At 57.4% G+C, this 20,906-nt stretch overlaps 7 protein-coding genes across 7 annotated transcripts; 4 read left to right on the top strand and 3 right to left on the bottom strand.

Moving 5' to 3' along the window:
- Positions 1-375: 375 nt before the first annotated feature.
- Positions 376-2,888, top strand: SPSK_04007 (transcriptional activator SPT8; the record flags this gene model as incomplete). The annotated part of the gene is made up of 3 exons (XM_016730821.1): positions 376-394; positions 475-2,552; positions 2,634-2,888. The coding sequence occupies 3 exons, from the start codon at positions 376-378 to the stop codon at positions 2,886-2,888; spliced, it is 2,352 nt and encodes a 783-aa protein (XP_016585980.1).
- Positions 2,889-4,050: 1,162 nt separating this feature from the next.
- On the bottom strand, positions 4,051-5,423 carry SPSK_04296 (serine-threonineeeee kinase receptor-associated protein; the record flags this gene model as incomplete). The annotated part of the gene is made up of 5 exons (XM_016731107.1): positions 4,051-4,223; positions 4,302-4,936; positions 5,008-5,103; positions 5,157-5,196; positions 5,291-5,423. 5 exons carry the CDS (start codon positions 5,421-5,423, stop codon positions 4,051-4,053), a joined length of 1,077 nt encoding a protein of 358 aa, XP_016585979.1.
- Positions 5,424-6,221: 798 nt separating this feature from the next.
- Positions 6,222-7,733, bottom strand: SPSK_04249 (mannitol 2-dehydrogenase; the record flags this gene model as incomplete). Its single annotated transcript, XM_016731060.1, has 1 exon — positions 6,222-7,733. The coding sequence occupies one exon, from the start codon at positions 7,731-7,733 to the stop codon at positions 6,222-6,224; it is 1,512 nt and encodes a 503-aa protein (XP_016585978.1).
- Positions 7,734-9,221: 1,488 nt separating this feature from the next.
- Positions 9,222-11,433, top strand: SPSK_04042 (transcription factor TFIIIC subunit TFC1; the record flags this gene model as incomplete). The annotated part of the gene is made up of 2 exons (XM_016730855.1): positions 9,222-9,819; positions 9,887-11,433. 2 exons carry the CDS (start codon positions 9,222-9,224, stop codon positions 11,431-11,433), a joined length of 2,145 nt encoding a protein of 714 aa, XP_016585977.1.
- Positions 11,434-13,541: 2,108 nt separating this feature from the next.
- On the top strand, positions 13,542-15,389 carry SPSK_04130 (60kDa lysophospholipase; the record flags this gene model as incomplete). Its single annotated transcript, XM_016730941.1, has 1 exon — positions 13,542-15,389. One exon carries the CDS (start codon positions 13,542-13,544, stop codon positions 15,387-15,389), a length of 1,848 nt encoding a protein of 615 aa, XP_016585976.1.
- Positions 15,390-16,044: 655 nt separating this feature from the next.
- Positions 16,045-17,204, top strand: SPSK_04373 (nap family protein; the record flags this gene model as incomplete). Its single annotated transcript, XM_016731181.1, has 2 exons — positions 16,045-16,141; positions 16,216-17,204. The coding sequence occupies 2 exons, from the start codon at positions 16,045-16,047 to the stop codon at positions 17,202-17,204; spliced, it is 1,086 nt and encodes a 361-aa protein (XP_016585975.1).
- A 303-nt stretch (positions 17,205-17,507) lies between these two features.
- Positions 17,508-20,656, bottom strand: SPSK_03936 (arginine rich protein; the record flags this gene model as incomplete). The annotated part of the gene is made up of 2 exons (XM_016730751.1): positions 17,508-20,333; positions 20,399-20,656. 2 exons carry the CDS (start codon positions 20,654-20,656, stop codon positions 17,508-17,510), a joined length of 3,084 nt encoding a protein of 1,027 aa, XP_016585974.1.
- Between the last annotated feature and the right edge of the window lie 250 nt (positions 20,657-20,906).

Below are 20,906 nucleotides of genomic sequence, written 5' to 3'. Positions count from 1 at the left end.
CATGATTCAACTGGTCCCGTGACCAAAATCGACCCTGCTTGTCGTCTGACTAATCTCATCACGTGAAACGAAGCACTGCACGACGGCACCTGCAGCTAGGCCGTCAATTGGGCTAGCCGGTCACCAGAACGTATCACCGTCTCCGGCGCGACTTACAATACATGGCGCAACTGCGTACTGCGCCCGGGACTCTCACCTGCTCACATCTACGGCCATTCGGCGCTTCGAGACTAGTTGAGTGCGAGACTCTGCCAAATTTGAGAATGCGATCTGGACACCACCTCCATTCATAGCCTTGTTCGCCCATCCCCTCGGAAGCGGCCTGCCAAGTTCTCACACATCACTCAAAGCTGGAGCGGACGAAATTTCTCAGATATGGACGAGGACGACCGTGGTGAGCAAGATGACGTGTTGCGCTCCTATTGACGCCTTTCCATCTCTGCCTTTCTGCTAACCATTCATGTCACGGGGCAGACTCCAATGCCTTTTCAGAAAACGACCAAGACGAGGTCATGGAGGATGTAGCCGAACCAGAGGTCGATCCCGAACCCGGCAATGATGCTGAAGAAGACGACGAAGAAGCGGACGATGATGACGACGGCGAGCCGGAAGCTGTGGCCGATGCAAGACGCGGCCGCGAACCCTCTGGTGCCCTACGCACGACAGGCCCTGGTCCGGATAGGACCGACTCTGGCGATGGTTCTGTACCAGATCATAAAACAAATATGAGCGGCAATGCAGTTGCTGATGGCACTGCTGTCGATTCGGCCGAGACAATGGCTGCAACGGCGTCTGTTCCGCCCCTTGTCGACGCCATGCGCCTACGAATCCGCCCGGAAGCTCTGGCTGCTCGAATCTACGACATCGTTCCTACCATGGCCGCTCCACAAGCCACGAGCATCAATGCTCTGGCGGTTACTCCGGATCTCCGCTACTGGATGACAGGAGGGTCGGACGGCTACATTCGAAAGTACGACGGCCCCGGCACAATCAACGGCCGGCAACTACTTACTGTAGCTCAGCGCCACCCCTTTGTTGACAGCGTTGTCAAGGCTGGAATTTTAATGTCGTACTGGGAGAACGAAGAACCGCCAAGCGCATCCGCGCGTGGCGCAGACGAACACATGCTGTCACCCGTGTATTCGCTTGCTGTCCATTCCCGGGCCCTCTGGCTCCTCGCGGGCACGGAAGGCGGAGGCATCAACCTCCAGAGCGTGCGGCACGACGAAGGCAAACGCATAACATGTCTTCAGCGTCACACCAACGCCGTCAGCGTCTTGCAGCTCGCCCCGGACGAGAAGAGCGTGCTCAGCGGAAGTTGGGACAAGACCATTCTTGACTGGGACTTGAACGACGGCCAAATTCGCCGTCAATATGACGGTAGCAGCGGCCAGATATCGGCAATCGAGCTCCGCCCAGCCAGTGGTGCGCCGATCCCGGCCCAGGGCTCCGACGAAGAACACGTTAAAGACGCTGACTTGACTTTGACAAGCTCCAACAACAAGCCTCTTCCAAATGGCGTCGCCATTGGCGGTCCCGCTACGGGTATGAATGCTGTGGCTGGTGGCGACGTATCTGCTAGCGGAGCGTCTGCGAACATCAGCGGTGACGAACCCCTACCTGATCATGAGTCTTTGTTTGGCAGTCCTGGGGGTTCCTTGTTTGGAGGCAGCGACGCAATGGGGGCCAATCCTTTCGGGGACGATGACATGGGCATTGCACCCGGTTCTGCCACAATCGGGGACGAAGATGCCGGCGACTTTTCGCAAGATGTTGCCATGGCTCTTGACACTGGTGGGCCGGCAGTGGATTCAATTGCAGTACCGGGGACGGTATCCGCCCCGTCGTCGCCAAAAGATGGCTCAGAAACCAAGGCCACCGCCGCTGGTGATGAGAGCATGACGGAGGCAGGTCCATCAGCATCCAAGTCTGCTCTACCTGCTGACGATAGCGAGAGGTCCGCTGAAAAACAAGCAGCCGGTGCGGACGTGGCGTCTGCTCCCGCCCACACAGCGACCCCGGTTCCCGAGACTATCGTTGGGGATACGGGTGCGGCGAGCAGTAACAAGTCATCCCTTTCCCAGCAGCAGCAACAGCAGCAGCTGGATCAGGAGCTCCAGCAATCAGCTGAAACGCAGCTTCGAGAGGCCAGTGACGCTCAAGCGAATACGACTGGGGTTGGAGGGGATCCAACTACTCGTCAAATTGCCTCGCCCGGACACCAAGAGACCCATGGGCCGTCCGCTGCTGTGTACACATCACAAGGAGCGCCTCCCCACTTTGACCCTTCACAAGTCTCCGACAACACGTTCTTCTCTGCTAGCATCGACGGCCCTATTCGAATTTGGGATCGCCGACAAAAGCACCCCGTTGCTCGCATTGGAAATAGGCCTGGTGTACCACCATGGTGCATGGGCGCCTGCTGGAGCCCTGATGGTAACCGCATCTATGCCGGGCGACGGAATGGTACCGTGGAAGAATTCGATATCCACAAGGCCAAGGCAGGTTGGCAACCGGAACGAGCACTCAGATTTCCTGCTGGGAGTGGACCAGTCAGTGCCGTGAGAGCCATGGCAAACGGGCGCCACCTTGTTTGGTATGCCACCTTTTCCTTCCCCTATTTTTTTTGGTAGTTCTTTGCTAATTATGCCCACGATAGTGCCTCACACGACATCCTCCGCCTCTACGATATCCAGGACTCATCTGCACTGCCTCACTCGCACGTTCCATTTCTCATTATACCCGGCCCGCCCCGAGCCGGCGTGATCTCCCACCTCTACATTGATCAAACATCGCGGTTCATGATTTCCACAGCAGGGACACGGGGATGGGAGGGCACAAGCACTGAGGCGCTTATTGGCTACGAAATCAACTCGATCGTGAAATAAGCCACCTGGACCTCTTCTACGAGGAACACTGTTGGCATATGGGGACCCTTTAATTTCTTATTTTTGTTATTATTGAGGACCCGCCGCGCAGAATTCTTTGCTCAAGGAAATAAACACCGCGCTCGTCGTGCACCGTCACTTCGACCAGTCTCTGACAACCTGGGCTACACTTTGCATTCGACAATAGTAAACCTTAATAAATCTTAATGGCGGGCATGGACGGGTTTAACGGCGGTTTCTTTTTCAACTTTCGAATTGACGGGCCTCGAAGCTCGTCCAAAACAAACATTTAGGTAATGATTGACTCCGACTTTTGTTCATGGCCTCCATATACAGGTTGTCTCCCTATGAGATTACCAAGTTCTCAAAGGTGTTAATTATCCAAAACTCTCTGTGTAATGAAAAATACATGCGATGAGCATACGCTGTTTCAAATTCTTCCACTGCTCCTCCTATGATGAACTATGATAATAAGTGGTGTACAAGTATGTAACACAAAGGTGGCACAAAAGGTTGATAACATGTCAACATTGTCTATCAACTACTACTCCTGGTCACCGTAGTACCTTTGCCTAAGCGTGACAATCGCCGGATGTTAATGCAATATACCACGCCTTCTAATTGTTGCAGGATGTCAGCGACGCCTCGGCTCTCAGGGTCGCCGGATCTGAAGACTGCATTACCGTTTTCACTCCGGTCTGAAACTGTACGTCTGCCTAAACGAAGTAGTAGAAAAAGCTCTGGCCGGTACATGATGAGGAGGCAAGGTCCGGTAACCATTCTTGCACATAGTACCTAGTCGGTGCGAGCTTTCTTGGGTGCTCACAAACACGACTGGTCCGCTGACATGATTGCTCCCTGCCAGCGTCGAAGGAAAGACGGCGCCCTGCGGTGATTCCACACACGTCCAATCGTCACCGTGGCCAAACCGCGTTTCCCCAGCAAAGTCATGATGGGGGAAGGAGGCGTCGCCCGTCGAGGTTGTGCTACTGATCCTGCTGCACAACGTACTCGGTCGTGTGTCCGAAGAATCCTGCGAACAATTGACGAAACCCTGCAGAGAATCGCTGCAGTTTCTTGCAGCCTCGGTCTCCACGAGCAGCGCTCGATCAGCGCCAACATCTCCCAATGCCAACAGTTCACCACCAGTCGATTCCAGTCCCTATTCAGTTAACCGATCGGGTGCGCTGCCTGCATTGCCTTTCCAAAGCCCATAAAATCCTTCACAATTCTTCCACATCTTTATGGTTCCATCTTCAGAGCCAGTCGCATACAGTCTCCCATCCGGCGAGAATGCGATTGACCAGACCGGGCCGTGGTGGCCCTTCAAAACGTCTGGACGAGTCAGTCACTCAACGGTCAATCAAGCCTGTTTGCGGGACACAAGTTCAACCACCAATCACGTATACGCACCAATTTCGCTGCCATCGTCCCAGGAATATACTCGGACCCATGTGCCCGGTTCCTCGCCAACAGCAAATTTTCGCCCTTTGAGATCAAGGCCGACGCTGGCCACGCCGTGCGATAACTCAAACGATTTGGTTTGTTTGTCAAACTGGTCCCCTTCCCAGAAATATACCGTCTTTCCGGCAGCGACAGCAAGCACCGGATTGCCCCCACCGATGTCTTTATGGTCACTATAGCCAGGGGCCAAAGCAACGACTTCGCATGACTTAATCTCGCCGTCCAAGGTCTCCTCGTGGAAACAGCTTACAGTGGGAATATCAAACCAACGCAAGGTGTTCCCAGATGCCGTCACCAGGGTCGTAGGAACATTTGTCCATACAATGAATTTGATGGAGTCTTTGTGCACGCCAGCACCGATTTCAAAAGCAGACGAAGCGTCCAGAGTGACAGTCTCTATTGGCGTGTTGGACGGCGAGCTGGGGTGAGGCCGCTCCTTTGCTAAATCGAAGATACGAAGCTCTTTTTTTAATCCGCCGGTAGCTATCAAGTCGGCATTATGGGGAGCGAAGGCAATGGAACGTACAATGCCATTGTGTATGATATCATACAGCAACTCCCCGGTGTGCGTGTCCCAAACCTTCCTTCTTGCCGTTAGTCACAAGCAGGTCGCCAACCAGGGCAAAAGCTCCCAAAGCACAGCCGCCAAACTTACGCTGTGTAATCACCTGAGCCGGTAGCCGCCGTGGAGGCATCGTGGCTTAGCTTTGCTTGCCAAACGGCACCCTTGTGGCCAATAAACGTCCCTATCCTGTTTCTTGTCAGCGCAGTAGCGGAGAGGAATACTGTTGACAGAGAATATACCAGTCACCAGTCTTGCCATCACGCAGCATAGGGTTTCCATCTAGTAGTAAGGTGGTCAGCAAAAGAAACATGCAAGAAAAAAGCAGTTATGTCTTGACGTCGGGACAGAGCATCAACAGCCGGTAATAGCGTACCTTTGCAGGCAGAAATCATGTAGTAGTCGTCGTCTTTTGTCATGGACGAAAAACTAATGTGAGGCACCGGTCGCGAGTGCCCATGGCAGGTAAGTGGTACATATTGGCGGGACTCCGAGGTGTTGACCGACATGATCAGTGCCGGATGTCGTTGGAGAGCGGTTTAGGCGGAGAAGATGGCGAGAACTTCGAATACTGTATGTAGCTCTCGAGGCGAGAAGTGAAGGGAGGTCGGGAAGGTTGGCCTTGTGGCAAAAGGGGGGGGAGTTTGTGCCAGTGAAGAAGGCGCGAACAGCTCTTGCAATGTGCCTCCCAAAGTGCGACAGGGGCAACAACCCAAAAATACCCCAGATCAAAGAAGGAACAAACTCATCGTGTGGGTCACAAGGAGTGAGGGGAGTGAGTGTCACGGGACATAACATGTGACTGTTGCACGTGATGCATAATTCAGGGACTACGAGGGAAAATCCCAGAAAGTGAGGCAATCATGGAGTGAGGCGTAGATTCACACATACACAGTAATGTATACGTTTTTGGCCATACACTAAATTCGACGGAGTGGTAACGAAAGGGTTGGGGCTCGTGACGGTAGCATCAAATGAAGTTACCAAAGTCATGTCACGTGGCGTTATCAACAACAATTCATGCAATATCCCTTTTTGTGTACCGTGATCTGAAGCATTTTATTTTCTATTGAAATGCTGTAGCCGTCTTATCTTGTCCTCGTTGCCATTACACCCAAATGTATCGTTGTATGTCCCAAACAAAAAAGCAGTCGCCGTATTTGTCGTCGTCTATAATGCTGTCTATGTCGGTCTATGTCGTCCAAACAGTATCGTGAGCATCGCTCCACCTACTCTCCCACATCTATTATTACTCTGTACGGGAAAAGGTCGTACACCCATCGTAGATTGCATTGCCGTCCGCCCTCCTAGTCGATGTACTTGGGCAGCGTCTTGAGGATGCCGTCCTTCTGGATGGCTTCCAAGGCCGTTGTCAGCTCCTTGATAAAGCGCTCGTCGTTCCGCAGATCGTCACCGAACAGCGAGCCGATGCTGAGCAGCGCGCGCGGGTCCGCGCCGCCCTCGCGCGCCTTCGCCTGCAACTCCTCGCGCATCGGGTCGTCGACTTCGAACGTCTTGCCGTCGTCGCTGACGCCGTTGATGTAGTGGAACCACGCGGCCGCCACAAAGCACAGGCGCCGGAACGGCCCTGTCACCCAGATCGCCTCGGCAATGGAAGGCATGATGAACTTGGGGATCTTGCCGGAGCCGCCCAGGCAGATGCGCGGCAGCTGGTCCATAATGGTCGGGTTCTCAAACCGCTCAATGAGCGTGCGGGAATAGGCGTCAATGTCGACGCCGTCAATTGCTGGAAGCAGCGGCTTGACTTCCTCCTGCATCATCTGCCAGACAAACTTGTGGAAGTCCGGATGGTTCATGACCTCGTGCACGTAGCGGAAGCCGGCCAGCTGGCCCGGGTAGCCGAGCGCCGAGTGGCTGCCGTTGAGCAGCCGCAGCTTGTGCTTCTCAAACTGCTCGACATCCAGCACGTCCGCGACCACCTGCACGCCGACCTTTTCAAACGGCGGGCGCCCGTCGCTGAAGCGGTCCTCAATGACCCACTGCATAAACGGCTCCGTGACGACGGGCCACGCGTCCTCGACGCCAAACGTCTCGGCCAGCGCCACCTTGTCGGCGGCGGCCGTCTGCGGGGTGATGCGGTCGACCATGGAGTTGGGGAAGGCAACGCGGTCGGCGATCCAGGCCGCCACGTCGGCGTCGCCGCGCAGGCGCGCAAACGTCTCGAGCATCGACCGCGTGATGCTGCCGTTGCGGTGCATGTTGTCGCAGGACAGCACGGTAAAGGGCTTGAGCCCGGCCGCGCGCCGCCGCACCAGCGCCGCGTACAGGAAACCAAACGTCGTGATGGGCGCGTCGGCGTGCGCCGGGTCGAGGTCGTACTGGATCGCCGGGTCGTCGCTCTGCAGCTCGTGCGTGTGCTCGTTGTAGTAGTAGCCGCTCTCGGTGATGGTCAGCGACACAATGTGCGTGTCCGGGTGGGCCATCTTGGCCACGACGGCCTCGCGGTTGTCGGGCGCAAACAGGAAGCCCTGGATGCTGCCAATGACATGGGCGGTGCTGCCCTTGGCGGATCGCTCAACAACCGTGTAGAGGTGGTCCTGGCCGCCGAGGGCGTCCCGCATAGCGGTGTCGTGCGGCTGCAGGCCGACGCCGCAGATGGCGTAGTCGGTCAGGCCATGCTTCTGCATCAGCTCGTTCATGTAGTAGGCAAAGTGCGCGCGGTGGAAACCGCCCACGCCAATGTGCACGATGCCCTGCTTGACGCTGCCGCCGCGGGCGTAGGTCGGCACCGTCAGCGGCGCGGCCGTGGCCTCAGCGAGACGCTGCAGGTTTGCGTCACTAAGCTTGAGGGGAGCCATTGGTAAGATGGTGAGATGAGAAGAGACGACGAGGCGAGGAGCGAGGAGAGGAGAGAGGAGAGAGGAGAGAGGAGAGAGGAGAGAAACGAAAAATGTGAGAAAACGAGTGTGTCCAGAGCAGCCGTCCAAAAACAAAAGCTCGTCCGAACAACGGCGAAAGGTTTTAAATAAATGCTTTCAGATGTGGATTGGGACTGGGATTGGGATTGTCGGTCAGGTGCACAGTTTCCCCCCACGTTCACAGAATAGGAAATTAAGAAATGATAAGACAAAAATGGGAAAGAGGATTTCAAAAGGACAGAAGAGAAGGGCGAGGACACCAGCTCTTTCCCTCTCTTCCCCGTTTATGCTCGACCAATTCCCTCGTCACGTGGAATATAAAGAATGTGCAGGAGGCGAACAAAAACGATCAGCAAGTGCGAACGGCGCAGGAAGGTTCTGCAAGGGCGGGCAAGTGCGAGCCAGCGCGAATGGGTGGTACACGGACTACGCGGAGGATGCAAGTGTCAACGCAAGGAACGCCCTGGAAAGTAAGCTCCGCAACGGGGATATTTCGCGCGGTACGGTGTGCAAGTGGGTCCGATTTGCCTGCCTTTTTACACACCACCACCACACCGCCGCAAATCCGAATCCGTTCTCTCCAAAAGTCTATTCTTGTCTGTGCCCCTCTGGCCAGACTCTGCGGAACTCCCCTTTTCTGCTCCACCGCTGGCGGTCTCGATGCCGGTCCAGTCAGCTCTCGATCTTTGCTCGGCAACGGTAGCCGCGCCCGTTCCAGGGCCCCCTGTCTGTTCTTCTATTTTGATAGGCAGATGACCTCGATGTCGGTCTGACAAAACTGCATCCCATAATCGCTTTGGCCGTTCTCGGCCGACCTACACGACAAAGACGTCTCCCGTACGGCCTCCCCCGCCTTTGTCTACTCCATCACAGTGTGCCATCTGACAGGTACTGGCTCGTGATAAAAAGCCAGGGGCACGGGAAGCACACGAGGCACGGGAGGCTGTTGTGACTAAGTGGCTCCGGGATACGGTGTACCTGGCTATGCTCGTTTCTCGTCTAGTTACGAACAAGCCAATTGACGAGCGTCCACCACTCGCATGCTTCTTTTATTGTCGTATCGTCGTCCGCTACACCGAAACTACGCTCACCTTGTCTGCCGTGTCTGCCAAGCCGGCCCCAATTGGCTTCTGAAGGCGTTGTATTTGGTCCAGTATTTTCAAGGATCTCGTCTTCAGTCGCAAAAACACTCACAGTGTATACCATCACATTTTCATTTCGTCCGTGACATTTGTTCGCGAGGTGCATAGGCCGTAGAGGTGCAAAAGCCGTCGATGTCGCAGTCACGTGACATGAGCTTTTGGATCATGGTGAATGGCTCTTGCCCTCGACCACTTTCACACTACATCGCCAAGTAACTGCATCCGAAACAACAATTGCCCTCTCTTTTCTCCTGACGCACAGCACGACCGCCCATGGCGAACAGACATGGACGTTGACGTCACTCCAGACAATGCTCCAGCAAGTGCCGCGGGCACCCTGGCCAGGCCTACGGCTCCGGCGCTGCCCATCCCAAAGCAACCCATGGCGTCTGTAGAGCATCCAGCTCTGCTCACAAGTCTGCAGCGCGGCATCGACAGCTTTGCCGGTCGTGCGGACTACGGCGACATCGTGGAACCGTCAGGACCTCAATCGTCCGTCGCTGTCTTCTTGCGTCACGACGACCCAGCATCCGGCGGCCTGTCGTCGCATTGCGCGGCCACCCACAACGTGGTGCTGGCTGTGCATGTCCCCAAACGGACGGGCATGCGGCGAAAGCGTGGCACCGACAACGCGTGGGAGCTCGACCCAGAGGCGGCCAGAGGAAGCCCGGCATCGCATGGCCATCCGCCCGGAGACAGAATGGGAGACCGCGATGCACGGCAACTACGACGGAAACTGCAAGAAACGGCAGGATTATACCGCACCGATGTGGTCGGCGTCGTTAAGCACACCCACCGGTACCGGGGCCTGGTGGACTTTCAGCAGTCGACACACGACTCGGCGTTCATGACAAAGTTTACCGAGGACGTGCTGCCCGGGGATTGTAAGCCATTGCCCCACTGCCCTCTCCTCGCCCACCTCTCTTTTCTTTATTGGCATCCGCTGACCAGTAGTGTCCAAACTGCGCAACTTCAAGCTGACGCCTGGTGTGACTACGACCCCGGGCGTTGACTTGCCGCCACCGCCCTTTTTCACATCGCAGACGCTACCCTTTTCCTACTCGTACTCGCAGAATCCGTTTGTGCGCGAGGTCGTGTCGGGCCACGACGGCGCCGTCCGGCTCGTCAACTCGACCGCCGCCAACTCAGTTGCCGGCTACTTGCTCGCGTTTGACGAAGTGCCGGTACCCACAGCGCCGCCGCCGGGTCTCGCGCCCATTGTGGGCCGCCGCCGCCAGACCATCCTCGAAACCATGCGGCGTGCCGTGGCCGAGCGGCCCGTGTGGACGCGCCGCGCGCTAGTCAACCACATGAGCGCGGCCTTGGGTCTGCCCTTTACAGAGAATCGCCTCAAACGGTATTTTGCCCACTGCTGCTACCAGTTCAAGGGCGGCCCGTGGCGGGATACGCTCGTTCGCTACGGCGTCGACCCACGCACGGACCCGTCGTACCGGCAGTACCAGACGCTGCTGTTCAAACTACACCGGCACATAGAACGCAAGGATGGTTACTTTTGGCACAGTTTGGTTGAGGACGACGGGGCGACGGGCGAAGACATGACGGCACCGTCGGGTGGTCCGTCCGCCGATGATGGTCCTGGCGGGCATATTCGAAAAGGCCGGCACATCACAACCCCCTTGCTCGCCGATCCGGCACCACCAAGCGGCAAGGGTAAGGACACCAGGCCAAGCGGCGATCCTTTGAGAGTCTCCCCACACGCCGAAATCCCCGTCGCCCTCCGCAAGGACACGCACATATTCGACGGCCGCAACTACTGCGACGACGGCAAAATCTGGCAGGTCTGCGACTTGCACGACCCTATTCTCCGCCAGCTGCTTGCCGACGCGCCGTCACGCCCGACGTGCGAGCGTCTGGGGTCCGGCTGGTACCACCAGGGCACGTGGGCACAGGCCCGCGCCATTATGAAGATACGGCTGTTGGCCATCCGCTTTGGCCGCATTATCGACGACGCCCAGTTTGTGCCCACGCTGGCCGTGCCGCACCAGACTCCAAACTTTGGCGCCGTGCGGACGATCAAGGTCCCGGTGCCGAAAATAGAGCTGACATCCGAAGAGAACGCCGTGATTACCATGCGCGTCTACCACGGGCGGCCAAAGAAGCGGGTGCGGCAGAGTGGCGTGACTTCCGTGACGCTGCCCATATTTACGGAGAAGCGAGGTGATGCGGCACCAGCGGTAGCGGCAGAGGGCGAGGGACAGGCGCCGAAACGGGCACGAAAGGACGACGTGCAAGGAATCGAAAACGACGCCGGGGACGACGATGACGTTGATGACGACGACGTTGAAGACATGGAAGACCTGGGCGACGATGACGAGGCTGACGAGGACGGTGGAGAAGACGACGAAGACGACGTCGAAGAAGAAGAGGAGGAGGACGAGGAGGAGGAAGACGAAGACGAAGAGGAGGGCGTGACAGACAGGATCGCGATAAAGGAAGAGATTATCGACGACATGGACCAAAGCGGCCTCGATGTCTAGAGTGCAGGCGTCTGGGCATATGCATATGTACATATATTTGGTTTGTTTCGCGAAAGGTTTACGGATGGTCTTTATGTCTATTGACTCTTTATTTATTATTATTATTATTATCCGCCTTTCCCAGCCAATCCTGGCTATTGGCGTCTGGCTAGGCAGAACCCTCATGGGGAAAAAACTACCACAGTGCTGTACACAAGTATGTTCTATGTAGCGGTAACGCGCAGCAGTCTTGACGTAGGTGCTGCAAATAAGGAAAGTAAATAAAACGAAGCAAGTCTAAATCGAAAATCTAAACCGAAATAAAAGATAAAACTAAGAAGTTAAAATAAAGGAGATATAATAAGAAAGAAAGGAATGATTACGGTAAAGCCGGGACAGGTGACTACTCGAGCTCCCGGGTGAGGCGGTATTTCGGTAACCTTTTACTTTATGTAAAGGAATAGATGCCTAAGGCCAAAATGGGGTGACCGTAGGTATGGCTCAGTGAAAGAAAAGAATAAAGAAGATAGGAATTTAAGTATGCTTAAGTTCTCAAGACTTTCGCTTAGGCGACCGGTCTACGATACGTGGCCGCCTACGAAAGGATTCTTATATATTCCTTTTAAGTGAAGTTTGCAGAGTTTTTGCAGAGTTCTCTTAGTTCCGTCGCTTGTCGCTCTAAGGCGCGTCGGCAACAATGGAACTTGCCAGAATCTTCCTTTTCGCCTTATGTACGATCGGAACTCTGATTTGAGCTTTTGACCTTCCTCGGCTACTTGGTTAAGTTTGATAGGCGATTACTTGCCGAATCTCTTTCTCCTTACAAAGACCAGGGAGGAGGACTGTTAACGAGTATAAAACTATCAACCGTCGGGGGACGCACGCGTTTCGTAGTCGTCGGGGGAGGTGGAGGTGGATATAACGGTACGGTGACGCCTCGGAGCCGTACGGCGGCGCGCGGCGCCCGGGGGGCGACGGCGGGCATGCCGGTGGCAGTGGCGAGAAGGTGGGTGGTAGGTAAGTAAGAGTTAAACGAGCGTAGATTACCTTTTTTTGATCTTGTATAATATTGACTCTTTTATTACTATATTTTTTATGCTGTTGTAAAAACACAAATAATAATATTACATCGATATGTTTCGCCAGCCGTGAAAATTGGTCGACTTTTTCCTGCTAGTGGACATTTGATTCGCATCTGAACAAAGCTTCATTTTCATTTCAATTCTCCTCGTCAGTTCTTCCCAGTCATCTAATTGACCGTTCAATTTTTACTTTCCTTCTCATCCACTACTCTTTGGCCAACGTGAGCCGTGGTCCATCGTTCCTGCCCTACCCCATTCGCTTGCCCACTTTCCTCACTTTTCATTCTCACGACATCGCTCTTTCCCGGCCTCGTCAACTCCCGACGCAGTTTCCAGTTCTTGTTTTAATTTTTTTCGACCTCCCCTGCCCCTTCCTGGACGTTGCCATTCGTGTCCCCGACGCCGGCTGTATAATATTCGCTCCCCTCCTTTTCTATTGCGTTCACTGGCCGTTGCTTCTTGAAATGTGCAAAGCTTCTCACGGCCAAACCCACTAACACCGCCGCAAGCCGGCGCCCTATCAGTTCCTGTTACCCCTTTTTTACGTCACCAAAAGTATAAAGGGCACAATACACACCTAAAACACACCAAAAAGGTCACACACAGTGCACAGCAAGGCGAGAATCTTGGCGCTAAGCCGAACACACTAGACGAAAGTTGAGCAAAGAGGAAGGTGCGGACCAGGGCTGCAGTGCTCTTGCACTTACACGACATCCATTTAAATGTCTTCCTTTTGGCCTTTTGTCATTTTTACAATGCAGCCAATTCTTCTCGCTTCTGCTGATATATAACTGCAACATCTGTCGCCATCAATCATCGGATTTTCCCTAGATTTTTTCTGTTTCGATTTTTACAGCTTCATTTTATAGTCTTTCCACCCCTTGTGCTCAAGTCCTCTTCTATCTTTTTTGATCCACTGACAACGTTATTCTATCTCTCATCATTTTTTATCGTCATTGATCTCCTCTGACATTATCCCTCCCTGCATCTCTCTCTTCTTCACTCGCAACGAGAATCGCAACGAGAATCGCAACAAGAATCGCAACGATGTCGGCCGCCAGCCCGGCCTCGGTGCCTGGCCGCTCGGTGCCCGGACGTCCGCTCACGATTCCTCTCACAACTCCATCTGCTGCTTCATCCATCGCCGCCGCTGCAGAGGCTGCCACACCCCCATCTCCCTTTCCCGAGTCTCGCGTGCTCATCATCATGACTGGCGGCACAATCTGCATGCGTCCATCACCCGACGGCCTTGTGCCGATGGACGGCTTCCTCGAGCACGCCATGGCCCCGCGGCCGAGCTTCAACGACCCGGCGCCGCCCACGACGCTCACGGCCTACAAGGACGGCCAGCGCCTCGAGTTGCCGTCTTTGCGCACGCCTGTCAGCGCCTACTCGCGGCACATCCGCTACAGCATCTTGGAGTTTACGCCGCTGCTCGACTCGAGCTCCATCTCGTCGGCCGGCTGGGCCGAGATCGCGCAGGCCGTCAGGGACAACTACCACCTGTTTGACGGGTTCGTGGTGCTGCACGGCACCGACTCGCTGGCCTACACGGCGTCGGCGCTGTCGTTTATGATGTCGGACCTGGGCAAGCCGGTCATCCTGACAGGGTCGCAGGCGTCCATTTTTGCGCTGCAGAGCGACGCCGTCGACAACCTGCTGGGGTCGCTGATCATTGCGGGCACGTTCGTCGTGCCCGAGGTGTGTCTCTTCTTCCACCACACGCTGTTCCGCGGCAACCGCACCACGAAGGTGTCCGCCTCGTCTTTTGAGGCGTTTGCCAGCCCCAACGCCGCGCCGCTGGCCCGCGTGACGAGTCTCGGCGTCGACGTGGCCTGGTCGCTTGTGCGCCGGCCGACACGCATCGCCGAGTTCCGCATCAAGACCTACCTCGACACCGCGCACGTAGCCTGTTTCCGCATCTTCCCAGGCATTGTGCCAGAGATGCTGGACTCGGTGCTGCGCGTTGCGAACCTACGCGGCCTGATTTTGGAGACGTTCGGCATGGGCAACGCCCCCGGTGGCGTCGACGGCAGCCTGACACGCGTCATCCGCGATGCCGTCGCCCGCGGCGTCATCGTTGTCAACGTCAGTCAGTGCACCAACGGGTTTGTCAGCCCGTTGTATGCACCCGCGACAGCGCTCGGCCGCGCCGGCGTGGTGTTTGGGCACGACTTGACGACCGAGGCGGCGCTCACCAAGCTGTCGTACCTGCTGGCCCTCGACGGCCTGAGCTACGCCGACATCCAGGAACGCATGGCCCGTTCGCTGTGCGGTGAAATGACCGAGTTGACGTCGCCCGTGTTTTCGCATCCGGCCGGTGCTCTTGGGGACTCACCCTCGGTCGGGCCGGCCCATCTGGCCGGTCTCGCCAGCCTGGCCAGCCTGGCGCACCCCGTCGAGCCCGCTGTCACGCCGACGCCGTCTGCTGCCGGCGCCCCACGCGCACTTGCTGCCGACGGCGCCCTGCGCCCCCTCACACCCATTGAGTCCGCCTTCACCGCCCTCGGCTACGCCATCCGCAACGGGGATCTGGCTGCCGTGCGGGCCGTCCTCAGCGGCGGTGCCACGACCCACTCGCTTGCGATGCTCAGCACGGCCGACTATGCCGGCAACACGGCCGTCCACCTGGCCGCCGTCGGCCCCAACACGGACGTCTTGCGCGAGCTGCTGATGCACGGCGCCAGCGTGCACGTGCGCAACCGCGGCAACAACACGCCGTTGTTTCTGGCCGAGAAGCGCGGACACGCCGGCAATGTCAAGCTGCTGCGCGACGCGGGCGCGCATCTCTGGGGACCGGAGGCAGAGGGAGAGGGCACTGCGGGCGCAGGAAGCAATGCAGCAGAAGCGGGCAACGGAGACGTGGCCGCCAAGGAGGACAAGGTCGAGGCATAGGCCGACTGCTGACTACGACGAAATACAAGGTGGGATACGAGCTCGCCGCAGTAATACTAGACCTGCAGACAAGCGGATAGACAACGAACGACCTTTTCATGACAACCCATTTCCACAGAGTGACAGAAGAGACGACAGGCGGCAGAGATGTCCTTCCCAATGACAAACCGTCCAAGCGTCAGATTAATTCGCCGCTCGCAAGAGCACTAATGCAATGGTCTGCCCAGCTAAAACCGAGTACCGGGACCGCTATTGCCCGCTGTAAACGGGCGGCGCTGGCTGCGCGGCGTAGTGGGGCCTTGAGCTTTAATGGGATTTTGTTGTGGAGGCACAAAAGAGGTCAGAATAGGATGAACGACAACGACAAGAGGAAAGAGCCCCACTTTGAGGAGGATGCTAGCAGGAGAGCTCTTTCCGCCAAGGCCAAGCTAAGTGGGAAGCTTCCAAATTGGTAGAATCGGCAACTTTTTTTTAAAAAAGGGTAAGAAAAGAACAAAAACAAAGACGAAAAAAAAAACACTCCGTCATTGATTTTCGACTACTTGCCTCTCTCAACGCAGTGACCTCAAACTCTGTTTAGTCCTTCATTCTGTTGCATACACCACATACTTGATCTTGCCAATCCCTGCACCAGTTTCTTCTTCACACACTCGCAATGGCGCCCACCGAACCCCCTGCCCAGGTGTCGTCGGTCACCTACTCGGAGCTATCCGACATCGAGGCCGACTTTGACGATTTTAACGTCGAGCTGCGTACGTGACGACGAACAGTGTTGACGCTGACTTCTTTTTTTGATCCTTCATCCCTGTTCTAACTGCCCTTCCAGTCATCCAGCAGGCCGCCCGCGAGCGCACCCTCTACGAGCGCCGCACCGAGATTGTCCGCCGCATCGCCGGTTTCTGGCCGCTCGTCTTTGAGCAGGCGCCGCCCGAGATCGACCAGTGCGTCCAGCCCTCCGACGCTGCCGTGATCCTGTCGGCACTCGAGGAGGTTGAGGTTGTGCGCTTCGAGATTGGCAGTGGTGGCGACGGACAGGACGGCCAGAGCGGCGACCCCCGCAGCGTCGCCATCCGCTTTACGTTTGGCGAGAACGAGCTGTTTGAGGACCGCGTGCTCGAGAAGCGCTTCTGGCACCGCCGCGCGCCCGCCAAGGTCGGCGCCGACGGTAAGCCGTCCGGCAAGGACGCAGCGTCGGAGTCGTGGGCCGGCCTCGTCAGCGAGCCCGTCCCCATCAAGTGGAAAGAGGGCCGCGACCCTACCAACGGCCTGCTGGACCTGGCCGTCCAGGTGTGGAAGGATGGCTCGTCGTCTTCATCGTCTTCTTCATCTGCTGCTGCGACGTCCGCGTCGAGCAAGGCCAAGGATGAGCTCAGTGCCCAGCTGAGCAAGACGGCGATTGGCGGCCTGAGCTTCTTCGCGTGGTTCGGCTACGTGGGCCGCCGCATCAGCGCCGAGGAGAGCGCGGCCGCGATTGCCCAGGAGCGCGAGCAGCGTGCCGAGCGCAAGGCCAAGCGGGCCAAGGGCGAGAAAGTGGGCGACGAGGACGAGGAGGAGCAGGACGACAACGAGAAAGACGACGAGAAAGACGACAAGGACGACGAGGAGTACGAGTACGAGATCTTCCCCGAGGGTGACACTGTGGCTCTGGCTCTGGCCGAGGATCTGTGGCCCAATGCCATCAAGTACTTCCGCCAGGCCCAGGAGCAGGAGACCCTGAGCGACGCCGACTTCGAGGAGGACTATGACGACATTGCCGAGGACGACGACGAGGAGGACGAGGAGGAAGTCCCGCCGGCCAAGAAGCAGCGGACGTAAGTAAAGGGGGCTGGTGAAAGTGATTCAATACCAGCGAATGATACCAGGCGAATTATTTTGGAGGAATTTGTTTTGGAAAAGCGGCCCTGCAAAAGGCCATTGGACTGAGTTGACTGCCCATAAGAGACATGGAATTGTCGAGAAGATCAACTGTACTATCAAAAGGTATCAAATATCACACGCATCGCTAGTCAGATGACATAAATAGTGAAAGTGCTGAGTTGCACTCTACCCAGAGAACTAAAAGTGCTTGTCCACCGTGTCAGCAATGCGCGTGTCAAATGCTGGCAGCGTCGCCTCCTCTCAGCGGCTTCTGCTACGACGCCGACGGCTGCGGCTGCGGCTGCGGTCACGCCGGCGATCACGGTCCCGATCACGGTCACGGTCTCTGTCTCTGTCCCGGTCCCGGTCCCGATCCCGATCTCTGTCGCGGCTGCGACTCCGATCGCGGCGAGAGGTGTAACGGTCACGGTCGCGATCGCGATCGCGGTCTCGATCCCGGAAATCACGGCGAGGACTGCGGCTGCGCGACCGGCTGCCACCACGGTCATCACGAGAACGATAATCCCGCGAGTCGCGTCGGTCGTCCCGGTCCCGGCCACGATCCCGATCCCGATCCCGATCCCGATCCCGATCCCGATCCCGATCCCGATCCCGATCCCGATCCCTATCCCTAACTCTATCCCTATCTCGCCGGTCGTGGACGGCACCTGCTCCCGAGACGGCACGGTCAATGTGGCGCCGCTCTTTCGGCACATACCGGTCGATCTCATCGGGCTCGTACTTGCGCTTAGCGTCTGGCGACCGGTCGCCTGCGCTGCGCTTGTCGTCGACTCCCGGCACAGGGAGGCCTTTTTCCCGTGCTTCGCGTTGCGCCGCCAAATAAGCCTTCGCCTCCTGCTCGCGCTTCTTGACCTCGCTGCGCTTCCACGCCTCCAACTCTTCTTTGTCGAGAATACTCGGCGGACGCACAAGCGTTGACGACGCGCCCAGCGGCGTGCGACTGCGACTGCGACTGCGACGGTCGCGCGCTCTTGAGTCGCTAGCGCGTCCAACCGTGGTGGTAGTGGTAGTGGTAGTGGCACCGGCGCTGGGTGCAGCCGTTGTCGTGCGCGCCCGCGACACAGACCGACTGCGGCGACGATCGACCGGCCGGCGCGACCTGCTCCTATCCCTGTACGCTCGTGGCCGGGACCGCTGCCGAGACCGCGAACGCCGTCGGGAGACATCTCGATCGTCCTGCCGTCTGGGTCGAGCCGACCGCGACCTACGCGATGCCAAGCGAGACCGAGACCGAGATCGCGACCGCGACCGCGACCGCGACCACGCCCGGCTCCTACCCCGAGGCTGGTCCCTGTCCCTGCGTCTCGTTCTCGAATCGCTGCGGCTCCGCTCGCGATCACGATCACGGTCACGATAGGTTTCTCTGCGACGGCGAGACGTGGACCTAGCCCGTCGAACCGATGCGTCCCCATCGTCTGCTTCCCTCTCTTTTTGCTTCTCCTTGTCCTTCGGTTGTGGGCTGGTTTTGCGCAGGTCACGCCGCCGTGTTCGTGAACGGCTCCTATCGTCCCTCTCCTTCTCGCGGCGTGACTCGGACCGCTGGCTGCGCTTGCGATCGGGACTGCGGCTGCGCCGATTCGTATCCCGGTCCCGAGCCGACAAGGAGACACTGCGAGGTCGTTTCCGGCTGGCGGTGGTGGCAGCCTCGTCCACAGGCGTTGCCTTTTCCTCCGGCTCTACCTCGGGCTCTTCCTTGGACACTTCCTTGGACTCTTCCTTGGGTGTGGCCTTGGGTGTGGCCTTGCTGGAAATGGGCGTGGCATCTCTCGGAGACATCTTTGGTGTAGCTTTGCGTGTGTCGAGAGAGTCTTTCGTAGTGTTCGTGTCTTCGTCCATGGTGATTTTTGCGTCGCTGGCAGACTCTTCTCCAGCTGCAGGAACGGCATCGAGATCCTTGGCGTCGTGTTGGATCTTTATAACCGGAACAGACTCCTTTCGACCGTCCGGCTTGCTCGTGATTTTAACTTCGAGTTTCATTGGTGCTGCAGGGGCAGTTTCAGCTGTGACGGCCGCAGTTTTGGTCGGTAGTGGGGACGTTTGCCGTGGTGGCCGCTTGCTATCGGAAGCGGTCTTGGATGAAGACCCCCGCTTGGGGATTGGCTGAATGGCAGATGCGGGCATGCTCTTTCGCGGTGGCGGTGCCAGGGTCTCGTCCACTTCAAGCTCCGGCTGGCGTGCTGCCTGAGACGACTTGCTCTCACGCAGAAGGTCCAGCATCGCCAGTTCTTCCAGCCGTTGCAGCTCCTCGTCCGAAAGTTGTTTCTTGACCTCTTCGGGCTGCTCGCGGCCACCTTCGCGCCGGGTGTCGCGATCGCGCGAATCACGGTGGCGCCTGCTCTCTGGCGACCTGTCTCGGTCACGCCGATCACGGTCCCAGTCGCGGCGGCGACTACGGTCGCGGCGGTCTCTGCTACGATCACGTCGGTCACGGCTCCGGTTGCGGCTTCGATCGCGACTGCGGCTCCGGCTTCGATCGCGGCCTCTGTCACGATCTCTTTGCCGGCGCTCACGGTCTCGTTCCCGGTCACGTTCACGCTCTTGACGCTCGCGCTCCCGTTCCAGCTCTCGCTCGCGGCGACGCTCGTCTCTCTCGCGTTCCCGGCGCTCTTCCTTCTCGCGCTCTTCCTTGCGACGGGCCTCACGGGCCTCTCGCTCTTCTTCACGGCGTCTCGCCTCCTCCTTTTCGCGAATCTCGCGCTCGAGGCGCCGTTTTTGCTCTTCGACTTCACGTAGCTCCTGGCGCACACGTTCCCGCTCGGCGCGGCGGGCGGCCGTGTCGGCAGCGTACTCTTCGTCTGTCTTGGAGCCGCGAGCCTGCTCCTCGTCGGCAGCAACATCACCGATCTCGGCACGGCGGATCTCGCGGATGTGGGCCTCAATGGCACTCGAGTCGATCAGGGCTTCGATGACGGACTGGGCCTGCTGGTAGATGCCGCCGCGGTCGAGAGCGCCGTCAATGAGAGCAGCCGCCTTGCGTCGGTCAATGGACAACAGCTGGGAAGGGTTGCGTTCGACCTCTTGGCCGGCGACCTCGAGGATGGATTTGGTGACCTGTTCTTCGTAGCCCTGCAGAGGTTAGTGACGTCCGTCAAAGAGAAATAACGGAAAAAAGAAGAAAGAAACCAACGTACACTCGCTTCAAATTTGTCCCATGCCTGCTTGCGGATGGTATCGTAACCACCCTTCTTCTTGAACGTATGTGCAAGTCCTTCGATAGCAGACCGCACAGCAGACGACAGGGGCAGCTCAGACGCCTTGAAGGACCGGACATTGGCTGGCGGCACGGCCGCCGGGTCCAACGCCTTGCCGGCTACAGACGGTGCATCTGTGGCTGGTGGAGTCGACACTGCTTCGGCATCTGTGGCCGCCGCTACAGCTGGCGGTGCCATGGCGTCCACGGCAGGCAGGCAGGCAGGCAGGCAGATAGCACCAAAGGCTCCGGTGGATGTGTCGGGAGAAAAAAGGTCAAAAACGAGCCAAGAGCTCAAGACATGATGTTGAGTCGAGACCTCGGGGTGTATGAAGGCGGACTATGGCAACAAACGGCGCAAGCTGTAGGCCAATGAAAGGAGAGCCGCAATGCAAAATGGCAACGGTTTGGGAGCGGCTGTGACGGGAAATGCAAGCAACAATTGGTCG

This window comes from Sporothrix schenckii (assembly GCF_000961545.1).
Source record: "Sporothrix schenckii 1099-18 chromosome Unknown Cont47, whole genome shotgun sequence".
Taxonomy (NCBI): Eukaryota; Fungi; Ascomycota; class Sordariomycetes; order Ophiostomatales; family Ophiostomataceae; genus Sporothrix; species Sporothrix schenckii.
Note: the sequence above shows the minus strand (reverse complement) of the source record. Positions and strands in the feature narration are given on the sequence as shown.